The sequence below is a fragment of the Hypanus sabinus genome, chromosome 23, assembly GCF_030144855.1.
Source record: "Hypanus sabinus isolate sHypSab1 chromosome 23, sHypSab1.hap1, whole genome shotgun sequence".
Classification (NCBI taxonomy): domain Eukaryota; kingdom Metazoa; phylum Chordata; class Chondrichthyes; order Myliobatiformes; family Dasyatidae; genus Hypanus; species Hypanus sabinus.
Window position 1 is genome coordinate 56,523,767 of NC_082728.1, and position 12,697 is coordinate 56,536,463.

General features: G+C 43.4%; 1 protein-coding gene across 1 annotated transcript in view; it reads right to left on the minus strand.

Moving 5' to 3' along the window:
- Positions 1–12,697, minus strand: part of pkd1b (polycystic kidney disease 1b) — a 472,814-nt gene that overhangs the window by 11,228 nt on the left and 448,889 nt on the right. The window contains exons 42-44 of the mRNA XM_059949028.1: positions 12,520–12,592; positions 5,923–6,061; positions 5,678–5,808 (exon numbers count right to left, since the gene is read on the minus strand). Coding sequence (XP_059805011.1) covers positions 5,678–5,808; positions 5,923–6,061; positions 12,520–12,592 — 343 coding nt within the window. The remainder of the gene's footprint in view (positions 1–5,677; positions 5,809–5,922; positions 6,062–12,519; positions 12,593–12,697) is intronic.

A 12,697-nucleotide genomic window follows, 5' to 3' on the forward strand; every position in this document is an offset into this window, starting at 1 on the left:
TCTCACTTTAAGGACTATTTATCTTGTTATTTCATGTTCTCATTATTTGTCACTATTTATTCATACTGTATTTGTATTTGCACAGTTTGCTGTCTTCTACACTCTAGTGATCTTTCACTGATCTTTTTATAGTTACTATTGTATAGATCAGCTGAGAAGGCCCATAGGAAAATGAATCTCAGGGTTGTCTGCAGTGACATATATAGACCCTGATAATAAAATTTACTTTGAACTTTCAACCTTCAACCCTCAAGGATACCGGTCTCCCTGCAGTTCAAGTTCAAACTGTACCATCTATACAGGTCCCATCTTTCCTGAAAGACAGCCCATTTCTCAACTGGTAGCACTTTTAACCTTTTCAGTGGAACCACCAAGCCATGAATTAAATTTGGTAAAGAAAATACTATTTGTGTCATCTTATGTATGCATTCTATATTAAAACAACATTTTTGACATATTTTCAAGTGGCACCCAGCACATACTTGGTAATTAAACCAGGCACTTCCTGTCACAACTCTCTCTGACACAGGTGTTATTTTCCTGTAGTACTTTGTGTGTGATTCAGATTCCCAGATACAGGATCAAAATGTAATGACCTTTATGCCTTCACAGTGAAAAGATGAATACATCACACAGAAAATTTGGAACAGTACATGTATTAAAGCATTCTGCTTGGTCACTTATATATTCACTAGCTTCCTCATTGATTTATGAGGGCTGCTCTTTGGTAAAAGGTAACATTGATGAAGATTGTAACCACATGGGCTAGATCTAGGTGGGAGGATGTTCTGCTGGACAGGTTCTCTGTCCTTGTAGCCTTCTCATCCCCTTGATAGTGTTCCCTTAACTTCCAAGGAATTCCCAGGACACAAAGGATTTAGTTCTCTACTCCTCAAAGCAGCCTGTGATATCACTAAAATACAGAAAGAGCAAGAGTGGAGGTTGTGGAGACTTCTACTGAAGACTCTTCCACTATCCACTTGATCCAATTTTCAGGGTCCAAGCCCAGATCCATATCCCTGGTGGACATGGTTCAATGTTATAGAATCTATCTGGTATGGGTGGACAAAGTCTCAGTATGTAACGTGCACTACTGGTGGGGATTGAGTAACATTGAATTCTATTTTTCCAGTTAAACAGCTCCTGTTCCTTTCTCTCTCCCTCTGGCCTACCCAGTTCCTTGTACACCCCAAACTCCCGGTCACACCATTGGTCTCTTTTCCTCCACCTGCCTAGGCCCCCTCCCCTTACTGTTCCCATCTACCCACCCACTTTTCTTATTTGCTTCCATGCCCCACCTTCCTTTCCTACCAGATACTACTATCTGTTGTCTCCACTTACTGCTTTCAAGCCTCTGTCGCCATTTCCACTCTCCCCAACACTATCTACCAATCACCCCTCCTCTCCTGAATCCACCTATCACCCGATGGGTCTTGGCCACCCCTTACCCTCAGCTATTTATACTGGCCATCTCTCCTCTATCTTTCAGTCCTAGTGAAGATCTTGACCAGGAAGGTTGATTATCCATTTCCCTCCACAGATGCTGCCTGACCCATTGAACTTTGTTTGATACCCTTTTAAAAGCACGGATTTACTTGGTTATGGTTAAACATCCAGAAATATTTCAAGAAGTGTTCATGCAGTGAAATTGGTTTGCCATAGAGCTGGAGTGTCTGATTCCGTGACTGTATTATTAGTTGAGAAGTCAATGAAAGTCTTATGTTTAGTAGTTAACCTCGTGCAAATTATTTATGTGATTCCTGTTTTGTCTAACAAAGTAGCCACTGAGTGTATGCTCAGGACGCTTTACTACTGCAGCCCATCTGCTTCAAGGTTTAATGTGCTGTGCGTTCAGATACTCATCTGCACTCCACTGCTGTGCACTCATGTGGTTATTTGAATTACTGTCACCTTCCTGTCAGCTTGAATCAGTCTGGTCATTCTCCTCTGACCTCTCTCATTAGCAAGACATTTCACCCACAGAACCGCTACTCACTGAATGTTCTTGTTTCTAGAACCATTCTCAGCAAACTCTAGAGAATGTTATGTGTAAAAATCCCAGGAGATCAGCATTTTCTGAAATATTCATATCACCCCATCTGGTCCATGGCCACAGTCACATAGATCACATTTCTCCCCCATTGTTATGTTTGGACTGAACAACTGAACCTCTTGACAATGTCGACATGCTTTCATGCATTGAGTAGTTGCCACAAGATCTGCCATTATTAGGTACACCTGTACACCTCATTGAAGTGCCACTGAGTCTATGCTAGATGGAAACACACCTGCAATACTTTTCAGTTGAATAGGAACTGGACAGAATATTCGCTCCAGGAAATCAAAGAGGAATGGCTTTATCAGATTTGATTTATCATATGTACAGTACGTGGAAACATACAGTGAAATGTGTCATTTGTGTTAACAACCAACACACCTAATATATGCTGGGGGCAGCTTACACGTGTCACGTCTGATGCCAACACAATTGCCCACAATACTCAGCTGGACAACACAAAACACACCAAGCAACAAAACAAACCCCTTTCCTCCCACAAACATGGACAGTCCCCAGGGCAGAACAATGAGTCTCCAGTGTCCAGGCTTCGATTTCTGGACTTCCAATCAACATTCAGCCATTGGCCCTTGGACTACCTGAACTCTAGGCTTGAACAATGGGCTTGCCACCAGACTGACCCTCTTACCTCCTGCTCGCATAGACATCTGATCCTGGGACCTATCCACCTGGAGCAGCCCGAGTCTGAGATTCAAACAGGGGGGAGAGTTACCTGGATTCTTTGTTTCAGGAGGTAATCACACCCATTAGATTAGCTGTAGGAAGGATGAGCAACCTAACTGTGGCACCATAGTTCAGGGAGCCATTCGGGGGTGCGGGGGGAAGAGCAATGTAATGGTAATTGGGGATAGTATAGTCAGGGGAGTAGACAGAGTTCTCTGTCACGAGGATAGAGCGTCCCTGCCTGGTGCCCGAGTTTGGGACATCTTATCTGACCTGCAGAGGAACTTGCAGTGGGAGGGGAAAGATCCAGTTGTTGCGGTCCATGTGGGTACCAATGACATAGATAGAATGAGGAAAGAGGTTCTGTTGAGGGAATTTAAACAGCTAGGGACTAAATTAAAGAGCAGAACCAAAAAGGTGGTAATCTCTGAATCACTATCTGAGCCACGTGCAAATTGGCACGGGGTCAAGAAGATTAGAGAGTTAAATGCATGACTCAAGGATTGGTGTGGGAGAAGTGGGTTTGAATTTACGGGAAACTGGCACCAGTATTGGGGAAGGAGGGAGCTGTGCCGATAGGATGGGCTCCATCTGAATCAACATGAGACCTGGATCCTAGGGAATCGCATAACTAGGGCTGTGGATCGGGCTTTAAACAAAATAGTAGGGAGGTGGGCTCAACAGATTGGAGAAGTATGGATAAAGCAAAGAAGAAAAGTGTGTTAAAGATAAAGGAAAAACAAAAGACGAAAAAGAGATAAGTAAGAGTGTAGTGAAGAAAAATCAAGTCCAAAAGAGAAAAAGATCACAAGATTTTAAAAACACAATGAGTGCAAGGGCATTTTATCTGAATGCTTTATTCAGAACAAGGTCAGTGAACTTGTGGCTCAAATCAGTACAAAGAGTTATGATTTAGTGCCAAAGCAGAGATGAGGTTACATGGTGGAGAGGATTGGGAACTAAATATCCAAGGATATTGGTCAATATGGAAGGTTGACCATTCTTCAGTGGTAAGGCCTGTCACGCAGGCAAGGGTGGACACAAAAACAAGCTCCCACCCGTCGCACCTTCACACACTGTGAGCCTCTGATCAATTCCTCCAAATTGATCCTCCAAACCCCCATCTTCACGTGGGTGCACAACGCCCTTTCAATGTCCTGTGGTGTATCTCCCTGTTGTGTCTCCTTGTGTCTTTGCAGACCTGCTTTGTATCTCCCCTTGTGGGGTATCAGCTGTCCATCAGACTGTCCATCAGGCTGGCCCCACCTTGCTGTCTCTGCAAGAATCTTACAAGCAGGCAAAGAAAGTGTCCTTGGAGCAAAGGTAAACAATTAGTGAAGAAGCCATAATATTAAATCATCTCTCTCTCTCTCTCTCTCTCTCTCTCTCTCTCTCTCTCTCTCTCTCTCTCTCTCTCTCTCTCTCTCTCTCATCTGCAAAAGGATTCCTCCCCCTCTTCTTCTCTCTCTCTCTCATTAGCAGCATAGTTCACAGGGGGGTCAACTCCAGAACCCATCTCAGCCTGGTTTGCACATCACACCCCCACCCTTTTAAGAATTTTTATGGGGGGGGGGGGTAAAAATTCAAACATTAATGCACATTACAGAGTCTAATATAATACATAAGTTGTCATTAACCAACAGAGTAACACAGATATAATTTCAAATCTAACATCTAGATAAACAATCAGCAATTACATTGTCAGTCCCCTTTACATGTTATATCTTTACATCATATTCTTGTGACATCAAGCTTGAACTCAGCAACCGTCTATTCTTATCCTTCATGTAAGTCAAAAATACCAATGGGTTGTGATCAGTATAAACTATCAATGTCTTCTGTGCCAGACAAATGTAAACCTCAAAATGCTGTAATGCCAGAATAAGTGACAGCAATTCTTTTTCTACAGTGGAATAATTTCTCTGGTGCACATTAAACTTGCTAGAGAAATGCCACTGGGTGTTCAATTTTGTCCTCATCTTTCTGCAGCAACTGCCCCTGCAGCCTCATCACTAGTCTCTGTCTCAGCACTGAAGTCCAACACACTGCTTAGGATTAAGGACTGAAAAGCCCCAGTGTCTCTCCCGATTCTCACTGGCACTGGGGTTGACCCCTCCTTCACAGATACCAACCCAGTCGAAAGAAATTTCTCACATCTTTCCTGAACTTGGCTTGATTCCTCCTCCTTTAGTGGCATTTCAGCTGGCTTAATACAGGCAGTCGAGGTTGGTGCCTTTCCCTTTCCTTTCTCTCTTTTAGGAGCAAGACACTTAGACGCAATGTGACCAGCTTTCCCACAATTATAACACGTAAAACTGGGGAGCTTCCCTCCAGACTGCTTCTCATCCTCCTTACCCTTTCTGCTGGTCCCCGGCTTACTCTCTGACTTAGTGGGTGGGCTCTCTCTACCACCCCTACTACCCCTCTGGTAGCTTTTACTTGGAGAAAACTTTACCTTGTGGGTTAAGGCATACTCTTCTGCTAACTTGCAGTCACGGTCAGAGTTTCTGCCTCCTTCTCATCCAAGTACATTCTCATGCCCTCAGGGACACAGCTTTTAAACTGCTCAATCAACATCAACTGCTTTAGTTTGTCAAGATCCTCAATGGCCCCTTTCGAGGCACACCAATGTTCAAAGTACATTTGCATCTCACAGGCAAACTCTAAATATGTGCAGTGCCACGGCTTCCTCAAATTCCAGAACCTTTGCCAGTATGCCTCTGAAACCAACTCGTAAATCCTCAGTATTGCCCCTTTTGCTTCATCATAATTCTTTGCCTCATCCACAGACAATGCCGAATAGGCTTGCTGAGACTTTCCCTTAAGAACACTCTGTAACAACACAGCCTACTTCTTGGCCACTTTTGATTCACAGCCACTTTTTCAAAATGTAGGAAGTAGTGATCAATGTCCGTCTCCTCAAATGGAGGTGCCAACCTAATCTCCTGACTAACATTAAACTTATCCCCACAGCCTGCCACACTATCCTCACGTTGCCATTTCTCCCTCTTGAGCTGTCTCTGTCTTTCTGCTTCCTTCGCCTCTAACTTGAGTCTCTCTAGCCTCAGCTATTCCAAACGCACCTTGCCCTCCCCTTTCCCTACAAGAAAGTGCCCTAACTACTCTGCCTTGAATGCCTTCGTCATGACATAATGTTCAGTTATCTTTCGTTGTATCTCTACCTTTGTCATCCCTTTCTTAACCTCCATGAGTTTCAAGGTCTCCACTACTTCCCACAACACATTCTTCTTAGCCCTCTTTAAGCCCTCAGGGTCTGGTCTTAACATAAAATCTGCAACATCAATTTCTGCTGTTTTCCTTCTGGTTTTCCACACAACCAAATCAGTCAAGGGAATTTACCCCAATCAATTCAACAGCCCCACAATTTAACATATCAAATCCCGGACGAGCCCCCAATTTGTCACGTACCCAGTGACTGGGTTACTGAACCAGCAGAAATGGAATACACGTTGGAGTCTGGTATTACTCTAACTAATAGTGTTTATTAGTAAACTAAGTAATAAAGTACAATAAAATGCAAATATATGGAACAGGTTAGCAATGATATATACAGAAGTGTGGAAATAGGAATCAAATCCAAGTTCTTTCAAAGTCTAGGGGTAAATGAATAGTCTTACGATAATGCAGAGTTCAGTTCAGTTCAGTTTGGGTTGAGGTAGTTGCTGTTGTAATGTTGCAGAGAGAGAGAGCGAGCGAGAGAGAGAGAGAGAGAGAGAGAGAGAGAGAGAGAGAGAGAGAGAGAGAGATGATGCCATTGCTGTTGATCTTCCCGTTGTCTTCCTGTTCTGTTATAATCACTGACTAACCCCATACAACCATTCTTCAGTGGTAGGCCTGTCACCCAGGCAAGGGTGGACACCCAAACAAGCACCCACTGGTTGAACCTTCACATACTGTGAGCCTCTGATCGATTCCCCTGAATCCTCCAAACCCCCATCTTCACATGGGTGCACAACGCTCTTTCAGTATCCCATGGGGTGTCTCCCTGGTGTGTCTCCTTGTGTCTTCGCAGACTGCTTTTTATCTCCCCTTGCGGGGTACCGGCTGTCCATCAGACTGTCCATCAAGCCGGCCCAGCCTTGCTGTCTCTGCAATAATCTTACAAGCAGACAAAGAAAGTGTCCTTGGAGCAAAGGTAAACAATTAGCGAAGAATCCATAATATTAAATCATGTCTCTCTCTCTCTCTCTCTCTCATCTGCAGCAGGATTCCTCACCCCTCTTCTTCTCTCTCTCTCATTAGCAGCATAGTTCACAGGGGGGTCAACTCTGGACTCCATCTTTGCCTGGTTTGCACATCACACAGTAAAAAACTTACCCCTGACATCTCCTCTGTACCTTCTCCTGTGCCCTCTTGTGGCAACCATTTCAGCCCTGGGAAAAAGCCTCTGACTATCCACACAATCAATGCCTCTCATCATCTTATACACCTCTATCAGGTCACCACTCATCCTCCATCACTCCAAGAAAAAAAAGCCAAGTTCACTCAGCCTATTCTCATAAGGCATGCTCCCCAATCCAGGCAACATCCTTGTAAATCTCCTCTGCACCCTTTCTATGACTTCCACATCCTTCCTGTAGTGAGGCGACCAGAACTGAGCACAGTCCTCCAATTGGGGTCTGACCAGGGTCCTATATAGCTGCACCATTACCTCTCGGTTCCTAAATTCAATTCTATGATTGATGAAAGCCAATACACCGTAAGCTTTCTTAACCACAGTCAACCTGCGCAGCTGCTTTGAACATCCTATGGACTCAGACCCCAAGATCCCTCTGATCCTCCACTCTGCCAAGAGACTTACCATTAATACTATAATCTGCCATCATATTTGACCACTTCTCAGCCCAGTTTTGCATCCTATCACTGTCCCGCTGTAACCTCAGACAGCCCTCCACACTATCCACAACACCCTCAACTGTGTCATCAGCAAACTTACTATCCCATCCCTCCACTTCCTCAGCCAGGTCATTTATAAAAATCACAAAGAGTAAGGGTCCCAGAACAGATCCCTGAGGCACAACACTGGTCACTGACCTCCAGGCAGAATATGACCCGTCTACAACCACTCTTTGCCTTCTGTGGGCTAACAGTTCTGGATCCACAAAGCAATATTCCCTTGGATCCTATGCCTCCTTACTTTCTCAGTAAAGCTTCCATGGGTTATCTTATCAAATGCCTTGCTGAAATCCATATGCACTACATCTACTGCTCTTCCTTCATCAATGTGTTTAGTCACATCCTCAAAAAGTTCAATCAGGCTCGTAAGATATGACCTGCCCTTGACAAAGCCATGCTGACTATTCCTATTCATATTATATCTCTTCAAAATCATAAATTCTGCCTCTCAGGACCTTCTCCATCTACTTACCCACCACTGAAATAAGACTCACTGGTCTATAATTTCCTGGGCTATCTCTACTCCCTTTCTTGAATAAAGGAACAACATCCGTAACCCTCCAATCCTCTGGAACCTCTCCCATCTCTATTGATGATGCAAAGATCATCACCAGGGGCTATGCCTCCCACACTAGGATGGGGTACATTTCATCTGGTCCTGGCGACTTATCTAACTTGATGCTTTCCAAAAGCTCCAGCACATCCTCTTTCTTAATATCTACATACTCAAGCTTTTCAGTCTGCTGCAAGTCATCACAACAATCACCAAGATCCTTTTCCATATTGAATACTTAAGTACTCATTAAGTACCACACTTTCCCACTGTCACACTTGATAGGTCTTATTTTTTCATGTCTTATCCTCCTGCTCTTCACATACTTGTAAAATTCCTTGGGGTTTTCCTTAATCCTGCCTGCCAAAGCTTTCTCATGGCCCCTTCTGGCTCTCCTAATTTCCTTCTTAAGCTCCTTCCTAGTAGCCTTATAATCTTCTAGATTTCTAACATTACATAGCTCTCTGAACCTTTCGTAAGCTTTTCTTTTCTTCTTGACTAGATTTACTACAGCCTTTGTACACTACGGTTCCTGTACCCTACCATAACTTCCCTGTCTCATTGCAATGTACCTGTGCAAAACTGCACACAAATATCCCCTGAACATTTGCCACATTTCTTCCGTACCTTTCCCTGAAATCTGTTCCCAATTTAAGCTTCCAAGTTCCAGACTGATAGCCTCATAATTCCCTTTACTCCCATTAAACTCCAATTTGGGGGAGTAAGTTTAGGATGGAGATGAGGAGGAACTGCTTTTCCCAGAGAGTGATGAATCTGTAGAATTCTCTGCCCCATGAAGCAGTGGAGGCCACCTCAGTAACTATATTTAAGACACGGTTGGATAGATTGTCACATAGTAGGGAAATTATGGGTCATGGGGAAAAGGCAGGTGGTGAATATGAGTCCATGGCCAGATCGGGCATGATCTTACTGAATGGTGGAACAGGCTCGATGGGTCAGGTGGCCTACTCTTGCTCCTATTTCTTATGTTGTTATGGCATCCTCACATGTCTGTCACCCCACCCATATTGCTGGCCTGAGTAGAGGCCTGAACTCCAGATGCCCTTTGTCACCTATCCACATCACTGGACTTTGAACATGGAGCAGAGGCCTGACCTCTAACTCCACCACATCCCTATCCCCAAACCTTAACATGATTCCTAATGTCCTTCCCTGTCTCCGATATCATCCCTATGAACTTAGAGACACAACTAAATCTGAGCCACGACCTCGACAGAGACCATTAGAATTGTACATAATTTCCTTGGAACAAAAACAATCCCATTGTATGTGGTATGTCATTACTGTTTGAAAACAGCCAACAGCCCAAACAGGAACATATTAAAGACAGAAGCAATGTTAACGAATACTTCTCTGTATTGTAATAACAAGGAGCTACTAACAGATGTAGAGTGTTTTGTGGAATAGTTGACTGGAAACTAAGACCACTTTACAGATGCTCTGTTATTTCTCTGCTGACAGCTAGGAAGAGTGGCAAAGTTTGAGGAACTCTCCTCAGGTTAGCTGCTCTGGAAGTGTGAAAACATGGGGGAGACGTTCTGTTTCTGGACACACATGCTTTGATTGATTCGCATCCTATACCCCAGTGAAATTCAAGATAAATAAAGTCTGTAGCTCAGATGTTTATTTATATAATATTTATACAAAGCAGCTGCAATCAGTGTAGAGAGCACCACCAATGTAGATTCCATAACCCCAACCATTGAAATCTGAAACCGGTGAATGGCCCAAGCAAGGTATTGATAGGATAGTGTAGATGACCTAAATGCTGATCCTTAAACAATGTGTGATGAGGTTTCCTGTGAGTATTCAATTAAGCTCATAAATTGCAGCAACCATGAAGGAAAGATGCAATGTGTTTCATGGCTTGTTCTGTGACTAGTACTTCTGCCATGCTAAGGTGAACATTGCGATGGCTGGGTTAATTTTCCTATGGATGTGATTTCACCTGAACATGGTTACTAACACAATCTACCGTGGGAAAATCACTCGGAAAAAAAGGCGCAAATGGATCAGATTTATAAGCTTGTATAATAAGTGTTTATTTGATGGTGTTTGACACAAAGTAGTTTGCTGCTCAGTTCTTGTAGTCATGTTCAATAGGAAACATCATATAATGCAAAAATCTTCCAAAAGGAATTTCCACTATCTCCTGCTTCCTGCTGACCATTCTAAAACCTGCATCATGGGTTTATTTCAAAGCAACATAGGGAGATTTTGCAGAAACAAAATTAACACTCCTCCAATGGTCCCAATAACTTAATCCCATTTGTATCTTGCCTGTGCAAAAGCCTTCAGACTCTGTTGTTTTATAAGCCTAGGCTGTTGCCTCTATCAGTTTAAGACTAATTATCTCCTGTTCAGGTGATATGTTCAAAGATTAAAAATTATCTTTATTTGTCACATATACATGTACACATGCAGTGAAATTCATTGTTTGTGTTAAATCAAATCAGTGATAATTGTGTTGAACAGCCTCCAGTGCCAACATAACCTGCCCAAAACTCACTCACCCTTAACCGTCCATCTTTGGAATGTAGGAGGAAACTCACGAGGTCACGGGGAGAATGTACGGACTCCTTACAGGCAACAGCAGGAATTGAATCCCAATCGGTAGTCACTGGCTGGTGCGGTAAAGTGATGCACTAACCACTATGCTGCTGTTATAAATTGGTAATATTAATCAGATACAAGCTATGTTGACTAAACTATGTTGGGAATCTCTAATAAACATTATATCCTGTTTATAAGTATTGCAGCTTTTGTACAAACAGCTTCAAGCTCAGCAGACTATCCTTTCTGATTTTTAATATTAACTCCTAATGAATACATGAAATATTGGCTCATTAAACTAATATTCCAATCTTTTCACTGACATCTTCAAACAATTTAACTGAGCACTGTAAAGCAAACTGTATTGCTTCCATTGGTTTATTTAACTAAGAGCAAAATTTTATCTTGTTTCTAGAAGGGGTTGGTGAGCAAATATTCTACAGCGTCTCCCACTGCCATTCCCATTTTATCATTGCTTTTGTAGAGGCTGAAGGTTTACAATGCGAGGGGCCTACAATGGAACAGGTTCTTCAACAGGATCTGTCAACAGTGATTTCCCACCAGGCAGAAGCAGAACAGCAGCTGATGTAAAGGATGGATGGGCCTAGAAGGTTAGCTGTGCTCAGAGTAGCGATTAACGGGCCCCTTTCGGAATGGCAGGCTGTGACCAGTGGGGTACCGCAAGGTTCAGTGCTGGGACCTCAGCTGTTTACAATATACATTAACGATTTAGATGAAGGGATTAAAAGTAACATTAGCAAATTTGCTGATGACACAAAGCTGGGTGGCAGTGTGAAATGTCAGGAAGATGCAGGGTGACTTGGACAGGTTGGGTGAGTGGGTAAATGTCTGGCAGATGCAGTTTAATGTGGATAAATGTGAGGTTATCCACTTTGGTGGCAAGAACAGGAAGGCAGATTACTATCTAAATGGAGTCAAGTTAGGAAAAGGGGAAGTACAACGAGATCTAGGTGTTCTTGTACATCAGTCAATGAAAGCAAGCATGCAGGTACAGCAGGCAGTGAAGAAAGCTAATGGCATGCTGGCCTTTATAACAAGAGGAATTGAGTATAGGAGTAAAGAGGTCCTTCTGCAGCTGTACAGGGCCCTGGTGAGACCCCACCTGGAGTATTGTGTGCAGTTTTGGTCTCCAAATTTGAGGAAGGACATTCTTGCTATTGAGAGAGTGCAGCGTAGGTTCACAAGGTTAATTCCCGGAATGGCGGGACTGTCATATGTTGAAAGATTGGAGCAACTGGGCTTGTATACACTGGAATTTAGAAGGATGAGAGGGGATCTGATTGAGACATATAAGATTATTAAGGGATTGGACATGCTGGAGGCAGGAAGCATGTTCCAGCTGATGGGTGAGTCCAGAACTAAAGGCTACAGTTTAAGAATAAGGGGTAGGCCATTTAGAACTGAGATGCGGAAAAACTTTTTCACCCAGAGAGTGGTGGATATGTGGAATGCTGTGCCCCAGAAGGCAGTGGAGGCCAAGTCTCTGGATGCTTTCAAGAGAGAGTTAGATAGAGCTCTTATAGATAGCGGGGTCAAGGGATATGGGGAGAGGGCAGGAACGGGGTACTGATTTTGTATGATCAGCCATGATCACAGTGAATGGTGGTGCTGGCTAGAAGGGCCGAATGGCCTATGCCTGCACCTATTGTCTATTGTCCTCTGCCTGGTGTCCCTCCAGCTTGAGACATCCTTTGCGCACATCCATTTCACTTACCTGCAAGGTAGCAAGTGGCCAAAGCCTAGGTATTTTATGCATGTTGGAAGTAAGGCAATAGCAATGGACAGGCCTGGAAACCAACATCTTATGGGACAAAAATGGACTTGAGCCCCTTTCACATCCACTCTGCCTGCCACTTTTCTAAAGACTCAGTTTAAAATTGATTTAAAAAGTC